At 35.8% G+C, this 23781-nt stretch overlaps 1 protein-coding gene across 1 annotated transcript in view; it reads right to left on the reverse strand.

Moving 5' to 3' along the window:
- The window catches only part of LOC108499581 (cadherin-7), an 88226-nt gene that overhangs the window by 42337 nt on the left and 22108 nt on the right, over positions 1–23781 (reverse strand). The window contains exon 3 of the mRNA XM_017819587.1: positions 4630–4924. Within this exon, the coding sequence (XP_017675076.1) occupies positions 4630–4924 (295 nt within the window). The remainder of the gene's footprint in view (positions 1–4629; positions 4925–23781) is intronic.

Below are 23781 nucleotides of genomic sequence, written 5' to 3' on the forward strand. Positions count from 1 at the left end.
TTCTGCAGTGGATTGATATCAAATTCAAATACTTACTTTCCTTTGAAAAAAAAATGACCCAGAAAGCTGTAGGGATACTCATGGACAGTAATTAAACCTATAGTTTGAGGAAAAATGGGTAGCTGCATCATAGTTCCAACTACATCATCTTAGAAGAGTTTGTGCTCCTGCACTGAAATTGTCTTCCTTTTATTAGTGAAAAATTTGCTGTACCTTTTAACACAGACAGTCAACTGCCATTTATGCATCCAAGATTAGGACTCACAGGTAACATGGGGCAGTCAACAAATGACACCACTCCATCTAACAAAACTAGTGTGCCAGTAAATCTTATTTATGTCAGCATTGTTCAGAGCCCTAGAGTGCAAGTGTAGACAGGACACTAATGCCACCCCACACACTCATTAGTGACTTATTATAAATTGCAACTTCACAAACAGAACTTTAAATATTACTTACACTTTGTGTATCTGACATGGGTTGAAAAAATAAATAGGTGTTATTTATTTAAAAACTGTATTTTCCTCTTAGACGTGGATTCCTCTACAACTATTTTTCTCTACAAGTATGTTTCTAATGAAGCTTGAATAAAAGTTCATCAAAAAGAATTCTACATGTAGCAACTTCAAAAATTTTTTCAGCAATTGTAGCAAATACTGAGGAAAAATCTGTGCTGCTTAAACGTGTTTCCAGTATTTCTTCTTTTGATACTAGCTAGTAACACACTGAATTCCATGTGGGTGGCAAAGATTTCTGATTTTATTTTCCAGAATGTTTAAGACAATTTTTGACCTACACTTTAATATATATTGGTAGATATTACAAAATCACAGTAATCTCAGAATGTGACTTATTTATTCTGATATTAGGGCAAAAGGAAGGGAGGATATTTGCAGAGAGGACCTTGAATTTAGAATGTTATCTGTATTTTAATTTACCAAAGTCAAGATGAACAAATGTTCCTGACCTGGTGCAGAGATCAACCTTTCCAGGGATAGTATCAGATAAAGCTAGTTGCTGAAGTTCATTTTGAGTTGGCGATCCTTCAAAGGGATTTCTGAATCTCTGAATGTATTGTTTTAGAAACCTCTGCAGAGTTTTTCAAAAAGCTTGCTAGTACCTTGTGTGTATTTTATTAAACTTTAAAAAGATTTTTTATAAGAAATTCTTGTATGACTTCTGTTTTAACATTGGTGAGATCATTTATGGGAAAAATGGTTCCTAAAACTAGATGCATATTAACAGATGCATAATTTTGAAACAGCCTAAACCCTTATCAATTGAATTTTAGCCACATTAACAAATAAAAAATAGACCTTTAAAGGAAGTCAGCTATTAAAGGTAATAACTGATATCAATTAATGATGTGTAATATGTATAACACAAACCAAAGGCATCACACTTCTACATGGTATCAGCTGCTACCAGGAACATTAAACACCTTTACTATAAAGTTATCCGTAATTCCTGCTTAATCCTTATATACAACAATCCAGCCTGGTTCTACTCAATACCATCTGGCATTTCTGTGCTTCTGCCACTGGCCCTAACCCACTGCTGATGCAGCAACACCTCCACAGCCTTTCCCCTCCAGGAGTGTGAAGGGGGACAGACAGAATCCTCTTCACCTCCTCTTTTCCCCCCCAGAGCCTCATTAGGTCGCCTTCACTCTGGGACAAAGATCAAGTCGGGTCTCAGACAAGCAGCAAGGTCTCCAAATGCACTACATACTTGTATCAAAAATTTAAGCGTGACACAATGGTTTTGCTTTCTTTTCCTTTTCTTTGTTATAAAATTCAAATGTTTCTATCCATCTCAATCAGGGATAATAAACGTGGCATGTTGTGCTGGGTAACAAGCAAAGCTGCTGATACGGCTGGAGAGTAGAAAATATTAAACAACCAAAACTATGTTGGGTATTAGAATTTTCATCCCCACTTCTCTTGGCTATAAGTCAAACAGACCAGTATCTCACATCAGCTATTTTTCTGGTGAACATCACAGAAACATACTTTGAACTATAATTTGCAATATTTTTGTTTAAAATATAATATTGCTGGATTTAGATAAGATATACAGTTAAAAAAAAAAAGGTTTTATGATTTTCAGATAAGCCATATCTTTAGGGTTTTTGCTATGAATAGATTTACAAGCCATAAAGATATTTACCCTATCCAGGATAATCAATATAATTGAGCCTGACCCAAATATAATTTGAACCCAACCCAAAGTCATTTCAAATAACAGAAAAGATTGACTTCAATTAGCCTTAGATAATGTCCTAAAATATTCGTCAAGTAAAATACAGAATCATTATACTTGCATAACCAGCCTGTAGGTTAAAGGTTATAGTTTTCCTAGCTTTATAGTTAATTTGGGTTTATAATCCTGTGATCTCTTTCATTTCCTTTAATATCCAATTAAAAATCCTTGTCATGGATATAATTTTAAGCAAAACAGGAGAGAGATACTTTGTATCTCCTTAATATTTAATGAATGCTCTAGGTGATTAATTAAAAATTATGTTATATGAATAAACTATGAATTGCTATAACTATGTAAGACAAGTGCGACAAAGGCATTTCGTGGTAATCCTTAATTCTGTAACAATGCAATATTCAGCAGTTGTGTGATACTAACCATGAAGATGTTTAAAATGTGCAGTTTCAGGAAGGTCATGAACATGAACAAGAAACTGCTCTTAGCTGACACAAATCTCACAGAGTGCACAATCTGAGTTCATAATTTTGCACAACATTTCACCTAATTTGGAAATATATTTGGTGTTGTATGGTCCATATGGGAGATAATTCTTTTTACTCATTTATAAGGCAAAGATTCAACAAAATATGCAAAAGCAGCTCATTTTGAAGAACAGTCCTTATGTTTTCCCCTGCACACAGTGCACTCCTCACAGATAGATTTCCAATATATTTTTGGAACAAATGGAGCATGGGTAGGGACAGAGGCATGGATTTGTATATGTAGGTAAATCTCATATATCTGTAAGAGTTGTCCATACATCAGTATGTCAGTGTAAGAAAGGACAGAAGTAACTCATGCAAAAGATAAATATGGAGATAATTGCTTTTCAGGGCATAAGACAAAAATGAAAAATAATCTAACAACTGCTGCATGCTACATCTTAAATAATCTAATTCTAAAATAAAATGGCAACTTCATTTAAAAAAACAAAGATATATCTTAACACAACATATTTTTGAAGTGCTAACTATTTAGGTTTTACAGTCTTAGATCATCTCTCTTTTTCAAAGTTCAGAAATAAAAAGTTCTCAGCAAAGTATGATGACTTCAGGTACTTCCTGTTACTCCACAGAAGCTGTGGTGTCTATGTCTATCTTTCTTTCAAGGCTGCTATTGCCTCTTCAGCCATCCACATAGCATTTGAGCGACAATGAATACCAAGCATCAATGAGAAACAGTGTCAAAGCTCACTCCTTAGTAGAATAAATGTATAGGAAACTTATTAGCAATATTTTACTTATCTCCCATTGACTCCTAAGCTGAGTTTCGAATACAAAAACAATGTTGACTACTAATTGCTGCAGGGCACTAAGGTAGGGAATATTCTTTTTCTCTCTCTAGACCCAATTTAGATGCATTGTTTAACGTTCAAAAACACAGGAGATCATATTGAGGAAACTACAGAAAAATTTATATGTGCAGAGTTACTGTAAGAGTATAAAATTTTAATATGGTTTAAAATCAGTCAAGCAAAGAAAATCTTTATTTCAATCACCATATAACTCTCTTAAGCTAAAGTGAGCCTTCACATGCACATATTTCCAGTGATTTTTTTGATTAAGTTCTGCTTTTTTTTTTTTCTTCATGCTTGCATTTATAATTTCATGTTAAGGTAAAATTTACCAAAATATCTCTAGGCCAAGCCTTAATCTGGTTTGAAAGAGTCAGCTTTCAAAGGAACAGTGGCACCTGACAACCAATGAGCATTGGGTCTCTTTAAAGTGGATTTGATGCTGAAATTCTTCCCTAATTCAAACCCAGGAAAAATCAGCATTTCTCATTTTCCAACAGAGGGTCTGAAGTCTCTAAAACCCATTCTTCTCTCACTCCATTGGAACTTTGAAACTATCTCAAGTTGTACCCCAATACCTGCTGCTTGCATATATTTCCCAGAAAATGAGATTTCAGCATTAGAAAAAAATATTCAGTAAGCTATTACTGATACATGCAACACTTTCCAAAAAAATAATGCTAAGCACTAGCAGGAATTTGAAGAGTTTGTTATGAACAGACCTTATCTGAACAAAATTATATATTATCACCTCTGAGTACCATAACATAGGTGTGAAACTTATTACTGTTAATGGGAATTATAAAACAAAGCCTCTGGGCACTGGAATGGGAAAGACACCATAAAACGGTTATCTGAATCCTTACATAGCAATTTGAGTTTCACAATATTTTTGAAAGGCTAAATACTTAATCTAGCATGTTATTTCCAGTTAAGTCTTGAAATATCTAACTGTTGCAGGTGCCTCATAGATAATTAAGTAGCTGAGTGTGATACAGTAAAAAATAATGAAACTTTTAAAAAGGCAATAGGAACAAATTTCCCACAACACCAACAGTGTATTTTGCACTTACCCACAGGAGACATCTCAGGAACTCCAGCAGTGTAGGGACCATCCAGAAATTTTGGTTCATTGTCATTGATGTCCTGAATCTTAATGACGAACTCAGACTCTGGTTCCACAGGTTTATTAGTCAGCCTATCTAGTGCTTGTGCTCGGAGAGTATAGTAGGCCTGCTCTTCTCGATCCAGCCTCTTTGTAGCATGAATATCCCCCGTGTTCTCATCAATAATGAAAATGGAACTTGCCCCTTCGCCTGACAAGATGTATTTGATGGAACCATCTCCTTTATCAACATCAGAGTGAAGCTGGTGAAAAATTGATGAGAGATGAGATTAACTTACAAGAGGTTCAGTGGCATGGAGATATGTAAAAATAATTCTTATGTTGAGCAGTAGTACATGAAATTTCCTTGTTCTTGGAAAGATAAGCTGAATGTTTATCATGCACAGTCTGTGAGGGACCATTAGAACCTGTCAATTTGATCTTTTAAGCAAGAAAATTTCATTCTTTCCTGCAAACAGTCTCATTTCCTTACAACCTTCTCATGCCAGAGTATTATATAGCCACATGCATGCACAGATATGATCATAACTGGGACTTTATTCCTCTCTGAATTTAACTATGTTGTTTGTTTCAGCTTATTATCTTACTGAAGGGTGAGACTTCAAACAAATGTCACTATAAACCTAATGTCAGTGTGTGTTTGCTGCTGTGTGTGTTTACAGTTTTCTCAGTGTTTACTGTGTTAAGCAGTAAAACATATCAAATGTTCCTCATAAGGGAAGCAGAGGGGCAAGTACTCTTCTTTTTGCTCTTGTGACCAGTGACAGGACTCAAGGAAATGGCATGAAGTGGAGCTGGACGATGTTTAGGTTGGATATCAGGAAAACACTTTTCACCCAGAGGGTGGTTGAGCGCAGGAACAGACTCCCCAGGGAAGTGATCACAGCATCAAGCCAGTCTGAGATCAAGAAGCATTTGAACAATGCTCTCAGGCACATGGTGTGACTCTTGGGGATGGTCCTGCGCAGGACCAGGATGGTTCTGATGGGTTCCTTCCAACTCAGCATATTCTATGAATCTACAAAATGAAGTTAAATGCATTGGTTGATAAATTGCTCACTGCTATCTGATGGGCCTGTAACTTCACTTCTTCACTTCCATATCTTGCTTTTCACTATCTAATTTCAGAAAATGCAGAGTCTGAGAAAGACCAAGCTGTCCTGGCGCTGCCTGAATTACACAGCATTGAAAGCTAGGTGTAGTTTCCCTGGGACTACTTATAGCAGGCACATAACAAATATACCTCAGTAGGTCAAAACATATCTTCCATTAGAATGGCAAGACCGATTTACAGAAAGAAAATTTCTTCCTCATCACTCAAGCCATTTTAACTTACAGAGCAATATTCCACAGGTTTTCCAGCTCTTTTATATCCACTGAGTTTCACCTTCCTTTTACACAACACAGACTCAAACGCTTCTTACATACTTCTCAAACTTGTATCAGTAATGTAATTCATCTGGACACCATGTTAAAGTAACACACACATATGATATATTTGATACAAGTGAAAAGAACATCAGTAAAATTTAAAGTACCTTCTCGCTTGCTAAAAGTAGATTAATACCTACACATAGCTGAAGACAATATTAAAAATGTTTGGATTCTTTGTATCTCGTATCTACTTTGTACCTGTCCTAACTCCATGTCAGTGTTGAACTCCGCTGTAATAATCATCACAATTTCCCCCACTAACATTTTTTTTTCTCTCAGTTAGGAGTATCGCCAAGATAGTAATCACTTCCAGAATGCATGCAGAAAATTGCTATCTCAGGCATACCTTAGCACAGCTGCAAAACCTTTTCCTATTTCAACAGGGAAGTATTTGTGATCAGTTTTGAATTTTTCAGTTGGATAAAAAGCTGCTTATTTCTTACACATTATTTCACTTACACTGTTTGGGTATCTCATACTATATGCAATTACAGTACTCTCCCTCTCTCTTTTAAGACAGAAATGGAATCTGGAGCTTTGGACTGGATCGGAAAAACAGAACTAGGGTGTCTAAGATTAGCTACATTTTTTAAAAATACAGCTTATCTTCATACTCCTACTACCTAACTCCAGAGATACCTAAACAAGCCTGAGATTTCTTTAGTAGAGTTCCCCAAGCATTTAAAACCCTATTTCTCTGCACACTCAGGAATAGTCAATGCTGACACTGTGAGCAGGTCACGGTAAAATATATCTCACATTCAGGCTCTTTCAATTTCCACAGCACTGCATATTCCTCAGCCCTAATGGCTGGGGGGTTATTGAACAAACCATACCTCTGTTCATCTGACAAATCTGGCCACTAGGGCCCTCAGTGCTTTTTCAAATTTGACTGGAGGAAGTATCCATCTTCCCTACAGAGAAGCAGTGGCTTGTGTAAGTTAAGAATCTGTCTGGCTTGTGTTTGATTTTCTCTGAGACATACTTCAGGGTGCATAAGTCTCCAATGTGCTACAGAGGTACTGTGTGGGTTTCCCTACATAGCCATAATCCTACAGTCTAGACTGAAATGCTGAGCATCACATTACTCAAGAACTGAAGCTACAGGATACAAAGATTCACTGCCTTTGTGATTGCCTTAAGTGATTCAATTTTCTCCATATCCCACATACTGGCAGGGCACTGGTCTTTCTGTGCTGGCTGAGACTCTCACATTCTCTCTGTAAAAGTTATTCTACCTTTTGTGGCATACTTGAAGATATGCTGGATGAGAGAAAAGCAGATGACACGAGCACACCCAGCACTTTATCAGGAAGAACAGTTTTCTGAAGGTTAGAGAAGTACAAGTAGATCTCTTTAGGCAGAGAAAGAAAGGCTTCCATGTCTCAACTTGCTGAGATTAACATAGCACTGCCTCATGGAGATGAAGCTGAGCACACTACAGTAGTCTCATGCTGCAGAGTTGCACAGCTTACCTTTCACCTAGTATTTAGGTCCACCCCTATCCTGAATAACTAACTAGCAGTGTTTGGAAAGAAAAGAGACCTTCAAGTGAAAGGCCAGAAGTGTAAATCCTTGAAGATTCACTGAGTAAGGCTTTCAAATCCCAAGGAAAAAAAAAAATCTGTAGCTTCAGCATTTCCCATTTGCTCCCTTAGTGGCTTGCTGATTAACACCACATTGTTCTTTAAGGAGTCCCACTCCAAGGTCCATAAATCTCCTCATGGATTACACACTAGTGGCTGGTGACCTGGAGTGAAATGCTGAACAGAGAACGATTTTTTTTTGAATGATGCCTTGGTAAGAAAACTGCTACCACATGGATTAGTAAAGTGATTAGCAAGGATCTTTGTTATTCCAAGGTTAAGGCTCTGGAAATGCAAAACTTCTTTGAATCTTTTATTAAAACTTTGTTCTACTAAACTTTTAAAAACTCTGCTGACCCACGCTCAAATTAGTAATGTACCATTCTCTACCTACTTAACCCCAGGAAGGTGATATATCTTGAGATTTAGTTTATCTTTGGCACTATAGTACTGTCAATTCAGTGTAAAGCACTCTGAAGAGCTTTTTTCAACATTTTTGTATGTATTTTAAGCAAATCTGATATAATTTAAAAGTACAATACAATAGAACAATGCAAAAAAATACTAGCTGAAAAAATTGTGAAGTTTGGTGCAGCTTTCAGATCACCTATATTCCAGTTTCACACCATATAATTCTTCCAGTGATCTTCAAAGTCACTACTGTAAAAGCATCAATGATTTGCAACTATGAAAAAAATTTCTGAATGTACTGTACCATATTTACAGCTCTGCTACTATCAAATGTGATTTCGAACTACCTGTGGTTCCAGCTATTGAAATTAACATCCTAGGAAGTGAGAAGTGCTATTTTCCTTATAAGGTTGGCTTTAGAAAACACTTTGTACATTTTTGTTATTGTTGGATATTCTTGTTTCATTCTGTTGTTGTTACTTGGGGGGGTGGGGGTGGTTGTGCCCCTTTTTTAATAGAAGAAATACATTAAAGAATAAGACGTGAGGTTTTTATTTGTTCTTGTTATTGATTTGATGACAATTATATGGAATGATGATAGTCCCCAGGACAGTTGCACTTGACAGGAAGATTCCAGAAAACATCTATGATGGTGCCATCTGCTACCTTGTCTATCACTCCTCCCACTTTCTACAGCGACATTCATGCAGGAGACAGACCTGCAGTTTAGTCTGTAGCTGCACGTGGGGACTATGACTTTTGAAGTAGAGAGGATCAAGACAAAAGCAGTTTCAAATTCTTATTTCAAGAAACAAAGAATTCACTGGGTAAATCTCATCTGATCCCATTCTGAATCCTTCCAGACAAATTTTCTTTCAGAGTCAGTTTGCAATAGATACTGTAAATAAAACTCCCTTTTTTCAGAAAGAGGAATGATAAGAGACAGTTGCACGTTTCCAATTCATTTCATCCATTGCCACCTCCACACAATATCCATGATTGTAACACTCCAGTTTACTTTGGCTATCAAGTAACCTTATTTACAGTATAAGATTCATGATCCAATTATTATACACTGATCCTGTTGCTTCTTTGTTATATTCCACATACATTTAACACAAAGATTTTACAAGTTCTGGGGTTGGGTGTTCCCAGCATTACACCATGTACAAGAAGGAGTACATGAGAACAGGAAAAGGAAACAGCAATTTTCTACAAAGAGATGATGTATCTTTTAACAAGATGATAACTTTTGATGTGCTGGGAAAGAGCAGAGAGGGAACAGATCTAACAAGAAGTCTTGTGGAGGCAGAGAGGGAAAGTGAGTATAAGAAGTGCATCTTTTTTTGTTGTTTTTTAGAAGATAAATTATTGAATCCCCTATATTGTCTCTGAACTCAACCTAAAAAAGAGGGCACTTAATCTTAGGCCCAACTCCTAAAACTCCTCTCAGTTTTCAGAAGTGCTTGTTTGGATATGTGTGAGAGAAGGAAGCAGTCAGCTTCACTCAACAGCAAAGGCATTATTATCCTAACTCTTTTAATAAACCCGATTTTGTTATCACATTTTTTTGGCACTGCAGTAATGTAGCTTAGTATAGGGTCTACCTTAATGCTTTTATGTATATGTTGACCTTTAGGGTGAGATTATTCTAGGGAAACCTAAATAAAACATTTCCTTCAAAATTCCTAATACTCAATAGTTTGTGGATATTGTTCATTTGTATGTTAAAATCTGTAGAACCAAAGACGACATCATTTTGTATCACTTGCCAATAAAGTATGCTAATGCAGTATTTCCAATAAAGGACATTCATTTTTATCAGTAAGCAGAGATACTGCACTGCATTATTAAAAGCATTTAAAGTATTAAAAGCAGTTTATCTGGCTACGATTGATCTTTTTTATGTCTGAATGAAAGGTTTGCTGTTTTTCAGATTTTCAGTTCAGGTTTCTTTAAAACAGGTGCAGTGTTCATATGCCTCTCTTCTCTGCTTTTCCTTTCCCAAAGATCTATCTTTTTAGTTGTTCCTCCCCCTGTCAGCATGGTTAATTGCAAAGTTTATAGATTCTTGGTGAAGAAGAAAATGAAACTGAAAACATGAGGAGCGGATGGTTTTTTGACACCAGCAGGATCACAAAGGTAATGGAGAGAAAGAGATGGACGCTTCAATAAAACCTAGCTTCATAGTTCCCTGAGATCATAGGAAATGTGCACTCCTTTGCAGAACTGAAGAGTTTTCTCAAGGAGGAGTTACCTTGCATGCACCTCTTCCTTTCTCGCTACGAAAGTAACTAGAAAGGGAGGAGAGGAATGAAAAATGCCTCCTCATGCCTGTGCAGGCACCCATAGTTATTGGTGATATGCAGCTTTATTCCTGCCTTCTCACTAGAAGCAAGGCAGGACTAGGAAGCCAAAAAAACACCAAAAAGAACACAAAGACAGGAGCAATATTCCTGTACCCTCTATAACCACAATTTACTATCACAAAACAACCAAGAATTGATTGTGGGAGGAAGACACTCTTGTATTCATGCCGCCTCCTCCCCTTCCAGCTTTCTGGGAAAACTTAAGAAGGTTGTATAGAGATTTAACATGTAATTTCCAGAAGACGAAAGAAAACTGGTGATTGAAACAAAAATGATGAAAGAAATGATAAAAAAAATGATGAAAAAAATGATGAAAGAAAACTGGTGATTGAAACAAAAATGTAGTTTGGTCATTTCCATTAAATGTTGGTCATTAAAACAGACAGGTTCTTAAAATTTCTGTTCTTGTATTCATCATTTACTCTGTTCTTGAATTCAGTATTTACTGTGGTTGGACAAAGAAGTTTTGAAATTCCCTTTCCTCTCAGATTACCACTCTTAGTATGTATTTTGATCTGTAATAACTCATAAAGTACTGGATATTTACAGGGTTGGTTGGTTGGTTGTTTAAAATACACCATTATGTTTCTCAACCACCAGGATAAGTAAGGGTTCAATGTTGCTGATTTGGAACAATTTCAATGCAAATAATAACTAATATTAAAAATTCAGCATAGACAATGGAGTTAACATTTAAGTAAAATCCAGTGTGCACAGATACCACATTTCAGCAGTGTCTAAGGGCTTCGCAAACACATTAGTTATTAATGTGATTGTTGTTTTCAGAGGGAGCCATGAAACTCTCACTCTTGTAAACTGAAACCATATTTCAATATCAACAGCTTAAGACCTCATTTTAGATTTCTTTTTCAGTCTCAGTACAAAAGTCATGTGGGACAGAAACAGGTTTCGCAACATTTTATTGATGTCAGTAAAGGTTTGTGATTCATATAATTGTCTTCATGCTCAGGCACCAATGAAAGTATTATTCAGTAGGTAATGATTTTCTTATAAAAGTCTATTTTCCAAGAAATGTTGAGAAAGTGATAAATGAGCTCCTGGAGGGCGTTTGTTTGCTTTTCGTTTTATTAATTTATGTAAAACTATAGTACAGGTTCAGGAAGAAATATGCTGGTCTACATTCTGTGCTTTCAGCATAACAGATAATAGTGAGGACAAGAGATCCAGTCAGTACAAATGGCTATACCCAAAACCCCAGCATATTTAATTAGAGTTTGAAAAGAAGGAATATGCTTATAATGCTGCCAGAGTTTCCTTGTCTCAGCAGTGTTGTCAGTATAGTAGGGAACCAGCACAGACATCTGTGTCACAGTGGCACAATTTGCCACGCTGACGTCCTAGCAATTTCATGCACTGTTTTGTTGCCTCCAGACTTTCTCTTTGTCAGGCAAGTGCAGAAACAGTCATGTGGGAATATAACAAGGTCTCATGCTGTAGACCACAGTATAACCACGTTATATTTATCAAACACAAGCAGTGGCTGACAGGCTTACTAAAAACCCAGTCAGCCTAGACAAGACTTCTGTATTGATTTAAAATATCCAAAATAGTATCTGGAGTGCTCAGAGATGACCAAAGGCCCAAGAGCTTCTGAAACTGAGGTCCAAGACATTCCTGAGATCTCTTCACATCCAGCACTGACCTCATAGGCTGCCTGAACTCAGACTTTCTCTGAATTATCTGTTGTCTTGCTACAGGTAATATTAAACCCCTATGAATGACCACAAGCCATATATATTTATTTATTTATTCATGTATGTATGTGTGTATATATATGTACCCAGGATCACCCAAAATGCAATGGCATAATGAGAAGTTACCTATCAAATGACCACATTTCACATTCAAGGTAAAACCAAGGTATACCCCTTTGGGAGTATACCAGTTGTGTCATCTCACAACTTATCCTCAATAGGCCTCCTGCAAGCAAAATATATGACATTTGGTAAAATTTGACCTCCAAGACCTTCATATTCAACAGTATATAAAGCCAGTGAGAACAAAGCTCCATCTACAAAGAAGGTATTCATGCAGATGTATGATTAAGAAAGCATAGGATAAGAGATAAAATAAATAATAATGATCATCAGGGAAAGAAGTTTTAAAAAACCCAAAAGATAAAAATATCCACAAACCAAAATCAACGTGAATGGGAACACAGATCAGTCTGAAGGACCAGGAGAGAACTGGAATGAGAAGCTGACTAATAAAGAACCTCTAATTAATATGGAAATGGGACAAAAGGAGACAGGGAAAAGGAAGAATGACAAGTTGAGATGGGAGGAAACAGCAAGGAAAAAAATAAAAAATAGAAATGAAAGAAAATACTGTAGTTCTATGTGGAGCTGATCTCAAGTGATGGGTGTTAGGAGAGAACAGTATTTGAGAATAACTCTGTATAACTTCATCAGCATCTTCTTTTCATACTCCACTTAATGTAATAGGAATTAAAAGAGCTGATAACCTGAATCTAGTCAGGTATCATTTTACTGAGGATGTGTAATACTATTCCAAGTGTACAAAAAAAAAAAAAAAGACTACTCTGGATGAGGTGGGGGAGTTTAGGGGAAAGGTACAATTTAAATTGTCATTGATTTTAAAGCCCTGGAACCAGAGAAGCAAACATAACAAACATGACTGATGGGCAGGAAGAGTAGCATAACTATCAGCTTTCTTCAAATAAGCTAGGCATCTTACTTTAAAAAAGAGAAAAATCCTTATTTCCCCTGTTAATGTAGTTTCTGAACTTTTTTTTATGTTACAGAATGCATGATTCAGTGCCTAAGAAATTGAAATAGTAAGAATTTGTATTAATTTACTCATACTTATTCTCTCCCATCATCACACTTGGAATAAGCAGTTAGGTTTTACTCTTCTCTCCTTCCTCCATGTTGTTTCCCCAGTAAAAGGTTCAGAAGTATTGGTGGAAGAGTTTAGTGAAAGCCCTTATACTTTATACCTTATACTTTAGTTATGCAGCCCTGACAGATCAGTGCTCCAGGAGGATAACAACCTTATCACCTCAGCCACATGACGTGAATATTAAATTTTGCCAACCTTTCAAAAAAAGGGGTTAAACAGTAAAGAGAAGGGTGAAACTTCTTTATTTCCTTGATGGTTATTGTGCAAACAAAATTGAAAACAGAAGTACTAAAATTCTAAAACTTACGCTTCATAACATTTCAGTTAGTATCTAAGTAAGTCCTCAAGGCTTTTAAGTCAAAGACAAAGTTCAGACGAAAAGTTCCTCTAGGAATAACAGATATTGTCATCTAAAGGCTAGTGAGTTGAATAATTAATAGGAAATACTGGAAACTTGATGTGGTAAGAGCAACTATGTCACATTTTAATGTTTTTTTTTCCCTTAATAATACTCAATTGTGCCTATGGTGTTCTCTCTCCCTGTGCATACTTATATACTGTAGCTCTTTACATAAACAGTGCCTGTATATATGTATACATTTAAGTCCATACATACATATGCATGCAAAGACACACACACACACATATTCTTCCTTAGTCTGTCCTCTTCTTTTCCGATCTCTGCAGATTCTGTACTCACAAATCTGTGCCTTCTCCCCCCTCCCCAGTTTTAATAAGAACATGAAATGCCCTGTGGCGACAGGGAATTGTGCAACCAGCCCATTAAGTTCAGTGCAGCTACAGGAGGAACTCCGAAGCAGCTGCTGCTGTAGATGGAGCTGAGCGGGCATATGTAGAGGGCTGAGTATTCTTGAGGAGTTTTAATGGGCCATCATCATGACATGTCACTCTCCAAAATGACTATTTGTCATTCAGACTCTTAAAAAGACAGTTTGGCAGCTTTGGGAGGTAAAAACCATCTGTATACTGTGCATCATCATGTACTAATTGCATAGTATTTATTGGGGGTGGGGGGACAACAATACTGTATTGTAGCACCACCAAGAGCCTACAGGCAACATAACACATCCATTCCAGAAAAAAAAGACCTACTTTCCCCTCACATTCAGGCTTCAAGCTTTTCAGAAATCAACTTCTTAGAATGGGGAAACAGACCACAGTGTTTGTAAACAATATGCACATTGGAATCCTTATAGACCTGTTCAATATTCAGCTTTAGGTCTTTTTTTTTTTTTTTCGGGGGTGTGGTGGTGGTGTGGTTTTGTTTTGCTTCTATTTTTCCCCCATACCATTCTTAGTCTATAAGTATTTATTCCTTGAATAAATACTGAGTATCTCAGTAACAAAACTGCATCACTAACAAATCAAGCCATAGAGTAGTGGATTTGCTATCTGACTTACAGAAGCAGAAAAACTGCTTCTGCTTTTACCTGGTAGATTTAATTTTTGATTAAAGAAACCAATAACTCAAACCTCATTTATACAAGTGCCTAAAACAATTAGATCATGTGAAAACACCCCTGGAGTGAAATTCTATTTACAAATTCCTGAATGTTTATTCTTACCAGCTCTACTTTGGGTCTTACTTATTCTCTAGGAAAGGGACTAAGTTCCCTTCCATATATACCAACAGTATTTTCACATGATCCATATCTATTCATAATTCACCATGCAACCTGCCATTATACACTAAACCAATGTATTTACTGGTCCAGTGATTTGATTTATTTTGTTGCCAAGAATCACTGAAGCTGTAAGACAAAATTCTCTTAAAGTCACTACACTCTATCTCAGCAGTGCAACAGAACTGTGTGAGGATGCTTTTTGCCTGCATTCCCCGCGTATGGCTTCTATGAAAGTGTTCAGACTTAAAGAATACAGCACAGCAAATAAATACCGAAGACCCTAGTATACTTCATAGAAGAATATCTCTGGGCTAGCAGATATCCATGGACTTGAAAAGTTTATGTATGTGTAGCAGTTTACAGAAACAGAACCTCCAAGAAACTTCACTCATTCTTTTTCTCAAATTTCTTCCCCACTACACATGAAACAGTCTCTGCCTGCTCAATATTGATACACATATAGTAATGAACTGTTTCTTGAGCATACATTTTTCTTGAACAGAACACATATATAGATGTATGATTATATGTATTTACAGTAATATATTTTCTCTTCTGTGCATATTTCTATTAATTATTTATTATTTCAGTACTATTCATTTATTTATTTATTCATTTGTTTAGGACCAGATAATGTATGAATGTACCTTCCCTTATGGCACAGAAAGAAGGGAAAGGGTGGAGATGAAACAAGAAAGGCAGTAACAGTATTTATCTACCTGCAATAATGCAAAATGAATGCTTTTACTTTTTTATCTGATCTCGAAAATAGAAATAATAAATTAGAATACAAATATGGTGATTGGAAAGTTATGTCTTCCTTACAGCCTTTTCTACTTAGTCAAAATAATTTGGGCCTAGGATTTCAACCATGGAAAAAGAGAGCATTTAGAGGATCTATTTTTTCATCTCTAACTCTCTAATCTAATGAATTATCTGTAACAGCACTGAGTAGGAAAAATAATCATACACACTTCTGGTTTGACTACCATATCAATAATACCAAATCTATAAACAAAAATGACATGTACTTACACTGAATGTATTTATTTTAGAGTGGAAATTATACCTCCAATATTGTCTCTTCTTTGCCAAACTACTGATCTATAGTTTAGAGTCATTATCGTCTTTCTGCTTCAACTATCCAAAATAGCTTGCAGCATTGCTTGGTTGATAATGATTTTTCTCATAGGAACCTGCTTCCAAAGAACATTAGTACCAAGGAACAGACACCCAGAGGGTGTAGAGCTTTTCTCTTTTCGTTCTGGTTTTATGTTGTATCAATTCCTCACATTTAATTTGCTTTTGAAAGTTTAATGCTACTAAAGATGCACACATAATCTTACCTTGTGTGTTTGTAGTGCTGAAACCCTGACAGACTAGAAGACAATGGTAAAATAAATAACTTTAAAGCAGTTTAAGTAATTACTAATTGTGCCTGTAGAAGCCTATAAAGTACTGCACTACAGAAGAGAGTATGATCTGATAATTTTAGTGATGAAAGACTTACAATACATAAAAAAATTTAATTATCTGAGTTCACATCCTCACTAACCTATAATGTCCTGAAAACAGTTAATTAATATTTATGAAACTGGTGAAACAAAGCAAAATTCCCATGCTGGTCGAAATCTTAACCTTTAACAAAAATGATAATACAGATGTCAGTATAAGGTGTTTATTACTGTGTTTTGCTTCTTAAAAAATGAATTCCTACTGTTTTTCTTTATAAAGTTTTATATGTTTGGAATAATGCAATACTTGGTGGTGACTTTCCTGAAAGATATACAGTCAACTTGAAATTGACAATTCTTCATATGAACAAACTGGTTATATGTTATAAAATATTTCATACCACCCAGGTATTTCCCAAAGCATTTCCACAAATTTAATCCCATAAGTCTTCCCACTAATAACAATGGGATTACTCCTGGACTTCAAGTGCAATATTAAGATTTTGATACATGCCCACATCAGACATAGACAGTACCTTGGAAGGCATGTTGGGAAGAAAGTCACAACTTCTCAGAGCTGACAGTGGGTCAAAGAAATAAGAACAGATAATTTGAACACAAAATTTTACTATAACATTTTAATATGAGTAAATTATTTCATATGAAAAGGGCAGCAATGAATATCTATATTAAAGCATTACAGTTTCATTGCTAGTATGACAATACAACATGAAATACAGCAAGATCAAGTAAAGTGGAGTATTAGATATCTTCCTGTGGACACTTACCTTGCGCCTTAAAATGATTTCTCTTAAAAAAGAGCAGAAGAATCCCTTGGTTAACCTATTATCTTAAAGCACAAGTTACTGTTGTTACTGTGTTTACATTTCATTTAGAACCTCTTTTTTCAGTCTGGCTTAACTAAACACCCTAACATTTCTGTAGTGCTTTCTATTAACTAATATGAACAATTTCTAACACTGCAATTCAGCAAAGGTAAAACACTGAATGACAAATAAGATGTTCTTTTTTCAACAGGCTATAGGACGATTTCTTTTTTTTTTTCTCTTTTTTCCCCTACTATTATATATTTCTCTCAAGATGGTTTGTCACATTGATTTTTACCCAAAAGCGTTTCACAAATGCATCCATCCATATATACTTACTAGTTAATTCACAGCCCATTTTTCAAAATTCACTTCAAAACCTAGGGAAATTTAACCATGTGCTACACAAAACTACACCTTTGTTTCAGAATTTTCTAAGTTAGGAAGTCATCCTTATCCATGTACATCACTTAACAGGCATGAAAGCTGGTACTAAACATATGCCTAAGTACCTTTCTAAAATAAAGCCTTAACTCCTGTTCAAAGAGGAAGGTTGCTTTAATGAACTTGTGCATCACACAGACTAATTGTAAGAAGCAACATTGAAAGATTAAGTGATTCCACCATATACATTCACACTGTAGCTGTTCAGCATTCAGAACAAGCTGAAGCAGAGTATGCACAGTAAGTATGGACACCTGAAAGTCTGCTTTAAACTGTTCAGATCATTTAAAATGATCCTTTTGAATAAATACTTTAAAAGTTTGATTTTTCCTTAACTTTTTTTAAGCATTCAAACTTGCAGGTCTGCCAGGGCTTTCATACAAGGCTGATCTCAAGACAGTAATTCATATTTTGATAGGCATTTTAACTCCACAGGATTAAAGGCTGGGAAATAAATGCTTTTAATGTCCATGTTTTGAGCTGATTATCAGAAAATATTTGAAGGGGAGGATAATGTGTGAGTATTTCAAACCCATAAAAACCCCATGAACAATACTAGGTTAATTGTAAAGCCTGCCAGCCTAGAAAGATTTTAACAGCTTTATCAAAAGGGCAGTGCTCTCCTAGTGCCTTTTTCTATGTTGGTGTGTACAATGCGTGTTTAACAAAGACAATCTCATCAAATTCCTATGCAGTCATTATGCTTTGTTTCCTTAAATTTCAAATTATGTGAGAAGCTATTTATGAGTTAAGATTGAAATTCATTCATTTTAAAAAAAACCACAAAAATCCATGGATATGAGATTGCCATGTACAATGCTGATGCCAACCCAGGATGTTTTCATCTGTTCTTCATGTTTTCACCATTACATATTCTTTCTGTGTTTCTTACTCACTGTCATTAAATGCTGGAAATACAGTCAATTTATGTGCAATTGATAAAAAAATTGTTAGAAAATAGTGAAATGGCAGGTGTTATTTTACATTGGTCATGTATACTTGCTAAATCTACATTAAAATTCAAATTGTGCAGACCTGTTTCTCATTCTGAAAGCTATCTGGATTCTACTGAAAATTTCAAAGTCTGCCTTCAGAAACTCATTTCTGAAGGTTCCAGTACTTCACATATATTGAAAATTTTCAATTTACTTAAAGACCCCCTTGGTTATGTGAAACAACATGTCCATTTGACACAAAAAAGACATTGAAAAGGGTACATAATTCAAATTCTTAGGTGGTTCCCAATGAAATTAGAGCACTCTTATCCAGTGATCATTTTTATGATCATTTGTTCCCCTTCTGAGTGAGTTCTGGTTCAGAAAAAACAGTGCACACAATGGGTTCCTTATGAGAACACGCCCTCCCTCTGAAGCACTGTGGTGAACATGAAGGTACAGGAGTTGTTAGTATTGTGCATTCCGTTAGTTGCAAACAAGATTAATCATCTGAATTTACTTTCATCTACTTCAAATATTTCAATTCAAACGACTGTTACTAATTTGTCTGTCACACTTCTTGTGTATACACCATCAAATAACTCCTTAAGGGATCTTTTATTATAGTATCTGATTGTTATATTAGAGTATCTGATCCATTTTATAACTAAATCTCAAAACAATGAATTACTCTTGGAGATTAGCGTTTAAATCACTATAATGCTTGTCCCCAGCATTCAAGACTGATCTTTGCTAAGTTTCACTTGACACAGCATGTAAACTTCTCTACCAGATTGTCTGAGCACTCTCAAAGCCTAATTGATCCAATTTGCATGTCTCATCCTGGCAGAATTGTGCATCATTTCTATCCTCTTGGACTAAGTGATCACAATCTAATCACTTTGTATACAAAGCAGATGGAAAGTTTCCAGCTCCTTTACTATCCCTTTGCATACATCCATATTAAAGCAATTATAATTCGACAAGCAATCTGATCTTTCTGTATTTTTATAGGATTTCTGTCTCATTGATAGGCCTTCTGTCACTAGTTGTAACATTCAGAACTTTGAACTCAAGGCATTTTCACTTTTGTCTCACACCTTCTGTGTGGTCCATTAAAATGATCACTTAATTTAACAAACTTCCCTTAGGGAAGTTCTATACAGCTTGATGTAAATCAGTACAGCTCTGTGTACTTACTACAAGGGTACAATTTCTATTAATTGAGGACACTGTATTTTTAAGGGAAGACAAATAATTAATTATATCTCCATTCATAAAGTTCTGAGCCTCTTACATTAACAGATAGTGCCAAAGCTTTTATGTATTATAAAAGGAAAACCTTATTTTAAATTTTAAATTAATATTTTCCAAACGGTAACTGCTTCTGCACATGAACCACAAATCTCTTATTTATGTTCTTTTGCTGTACATCTTCCGCTCAAAAATGTGCAAATTGTCATTTAAACATGATGACAGTTTAGTAAAAAGTTATATTGTTTACAAATAGATGAAATCTATCTTGTGAAAATAACACAAATAATTAAGAGCTTCTGCAAAGAAAAGTCACAAACAAATTAGTTAAATTAATGAAGGATCTAGAAATTTCAAATATCACTAAAATCAAACTTTCTGAAGAGAACTGAAAGTTCTGCTCTCTAATCTCACTTGTAGTTCACAGGTAGAATTTATACCCCCACCTGCTTATATAAATCTTCAAAGGACATTGCATTTCTTCAACCATACCCCTTCCATGCATTCCTAACTGATGAATCCATTGTCCCACGGTACCTCTGCTCTTCTGGGAATCTGTAGTTGGCTAATATTGGCTTATTTTTTTGCTACATACACCCCTTTTATCACTTCTTCCACTTTTATTCTCTCCATTAATGTCTATTCTTATTTGCTCAACAAAATTTATGAGAAAGCAAAAAGATTGTTTGGGTTTTTTTAAATTTGTTTTCAGTGAAAAATACATGAGAAACTCTAAAGCATGTTGTGCACAGAAGTGATCAGTCACTGGTGGTCACTGTTCCTGACAGCAAAAGATAAGGAATACCCTTCAGTCTGCTCTGCTCTGCAGCTGCTTCCCAGTGGAAGACGGGAAGATAAAACCAGTGACTTTATAAGAGAATAAAGGAACCAGAATACACTATAAATTCTGTCATTTTCTTCAAAGGTAAAGCATCCCAATTCAGTAATATAACCATGCTTTTATGTCCATATGTACCCAAAAATAGAGGTGCAAGTGGAAGGACGGTAGTTGTTCAATAGCATTTCTACTGAATTCAATGTTAACTGGCAAAGAAAAAATTGAATTAACCAACTAAACAAATTTAATCATATGAAAGGCATTAGGACAGTAAACAGACTTTCTATTAATGTGCTGCACAATTAAAGTAGTAGCATAAAACCAGCAATGCCTTTCTTTGACTTGCATTTCAAACAGACTCAGTGGACAAGTCATATGTTAAGCTGTTCATACCACAATCTTGGCTGAGCCTTGTAAAGACAAGCTCTTTCGAGGACATGCCTCTAGTTACATAAGGAAGTAAAACTCCTGCTATCTTCAGATTCTGTTCTCATTTTAAAAATGTATGGTCCAATAGCTTACAACCGGGTTTTGCAGGTGTAAGTCAGTGGAACATAAGAAACGCATCTGTGGATAACACTCAGTTTGCTCTCTCAGCTGTCTTCACTCAGCAGGACTAATAGCAATAATAAGTAGAAATAACTTATCACCAGAACAGGCAGGTGTGACTCACACACAGAACTAACTCATCTACTGAGTAACACAGTATAATTTATGCAGTCACTTTTCAGAGCAAATTTTCTGCTAGTCTGTAAACAATCAGACACTTATTACACCATTGCATTGTTTTTAGTGAAGACACACAATTCCTAAGCCAGTGTGAAGGCTCATGGCCCTGAGTGGCCTTCCCCATGAGACAACCTGCTGCTGCTTCTGACAGTTCCACAAGTCACCCTGAAGGCATTTAAATACTGAGATAAAAATTTAACAACATTTAATGTTTGAGCCCAACCTTACACCAAAACATCAGAGAGGGTCTATTGATTACTGAGACACACAACTTCAGGAATATGAACAGAACAACTCTTACTTTGCCTTCCAAAACATCAACCATAAAGTAATATTATTCTCTGCCAAACATTATCAAACAGTGCCTTAATGTTTTAAAAAAATCTATCTTATTTTTTTGCATTAGTTCTGTTGCCACCAACAAAACCAAAAATGTGCTTTGAGCTTTAGACTGAATGTAATGTTCATCCTCAGTTGTATTTATATTTTCACCAGATGCAAGTTATTATGTGGAGGGAAAAAAAAATCTGGTTTCATCCCATCATTCTCAACAATGGCACTTGTATAGATTCTGTTGGAATTCTGTTATCAGGAAAGGTTATTTACAGGTACAAGAGCGTTTGACTGCAGGAAAATTTGCAATATTTTGTTCACTGTAATAAACTTAACCCTTCTAACCTTGACGGTTAAGTTGCAGCGCCTTTCCCCTTTATATTGCTAATTATTTGATGAAGTAATTTTCCAAAGAATTTAATCTGATCCACTGTTAGCACATCCAGCTACAGTTCAAAACAGTATTCTGAATTGCTATTTCCAGTTTAAGTATAGTACAAAGCAGGCATCAAATGGTCAGAACTAAAAGGTGGGCCACTATCTAACACAAAGATGATAATATAATTTCAGAAGCAAAGGTACCTTTAATTTTTAGTGTAGTATGCAGACACAGACCCTTATATCTCTAGATATCAGAAGGATCTGTCATCAAAGTGGACATCTTAATCTCTCCATCTTCCTCACAGCCTCATTGCTTGCTTGGCATGTATTTTGGAAGCATGACAAAGCACCTGGGGCCCTCAGTCTGTATCATCCCACGTGAAAAGCAGTCATTGACTTCATTTTGTGCTATTAGAAGTAAAATTGGAAAAAAAAAATCTGGAAAGATGATTTTGCCATCAGACTAGCAGAATGGACCATCATCTTCTACCCATCTCTACTTACCAAAATAATAGATGAATGGAAATTGTTGAATGTGATACTGTGACTTACATAGTACGGAGCAATGTCTAATTTTGACAGGACATTGAAATTAGTCTGCAGGAAAAAATTCTCGTGCACTCTTCAAACAGATGGCATGAAATATATTTACATGAAATGATGAATGTCAAAATACTGGTCTAGAAAGAAAGGTGTCTACTGAGGTTCTGAAAATCATGTGTCATTATTTCATCGTTTTAACTCCCAAGAAAAATTTGCTTTGTAAGGCAAATTGTAAAGCTGCCTTCTTTAGTGGTAGACCAGAAAATTCATAATTTTCTTATTTTTAAACAGTCTGGACATGATCCATTTGCTGCCCTGACAGCTGCACATATTTGCATCCTTCCATCCGTCTGCTGAGAACTCAGACTTGCTTGGACTCCCCTAGATCTGCATGTTGCTTTTTTGCTATTGCACGCTTTACCTTGACACAACAATTCTTGGAACCTCTATGTATGGAATGCTATTCTGTCTTGTCCTATGCTGTTTGGCACTATGCTGCTTGTGTTTTAGGCTTTTTTTGAACAAATTCCAAATTCTCTAGCCCTCTCAAGTAACATTTTATAAGAAATATTTACATCTTTCATTTTTTATCCGTTGCTTCCCTGTTCCCATAAAAGAAACATAAACCTAGTTCTACTAGTTTTCCTCTTGATAATACTTGGTTTTGCTGCTGTCTTATGTCACAGATTACCTTGCTGCACATAGTATCTTCCTCTTTCAATTGCAAATGAGCTTTATTTATCTTTTTGTCCCTTTCAAATGCATCTAGTTAACAGACCTAGTCCCCTGCACATTTCTCAAACCTGGGTGTTACTGGATGTCTGGCCAGCTGCCCTCCTCTTCCATCTGTGCTAACATAACCAAGTCAGCTAGCATTGGTACCTATAATGCCTTCTTTCTGAACCCATGTGGTGGACTGATGCAACTTAAACCAATGTGTGAGCCATATAGGTGCATATAGCTTCCTTAGCAAAGAGCAAAGGGGTCAAGATGTACACATAAGGTAAGCCTCACCCCAATCCCTGGAAAGGT

The sequence above is a fragment of the Lepidothrix coronata genome, unplaced genomic scaffold (assembly GCF_001604755.1).
Source record: "Lepidothrix coronata isolate B3197 unplaced genomic scaffold, Lepidothrix_coronata-1.0 Scaffold75, whole genome shotgun sequence".
In the NCBI taxonomy this organism is placed as follows: Eukaryota; Metazoa; Chordata; class Aves; order Passeriformes; family Pipridae; genus Lepidothrix; species Lepidothrix coronata.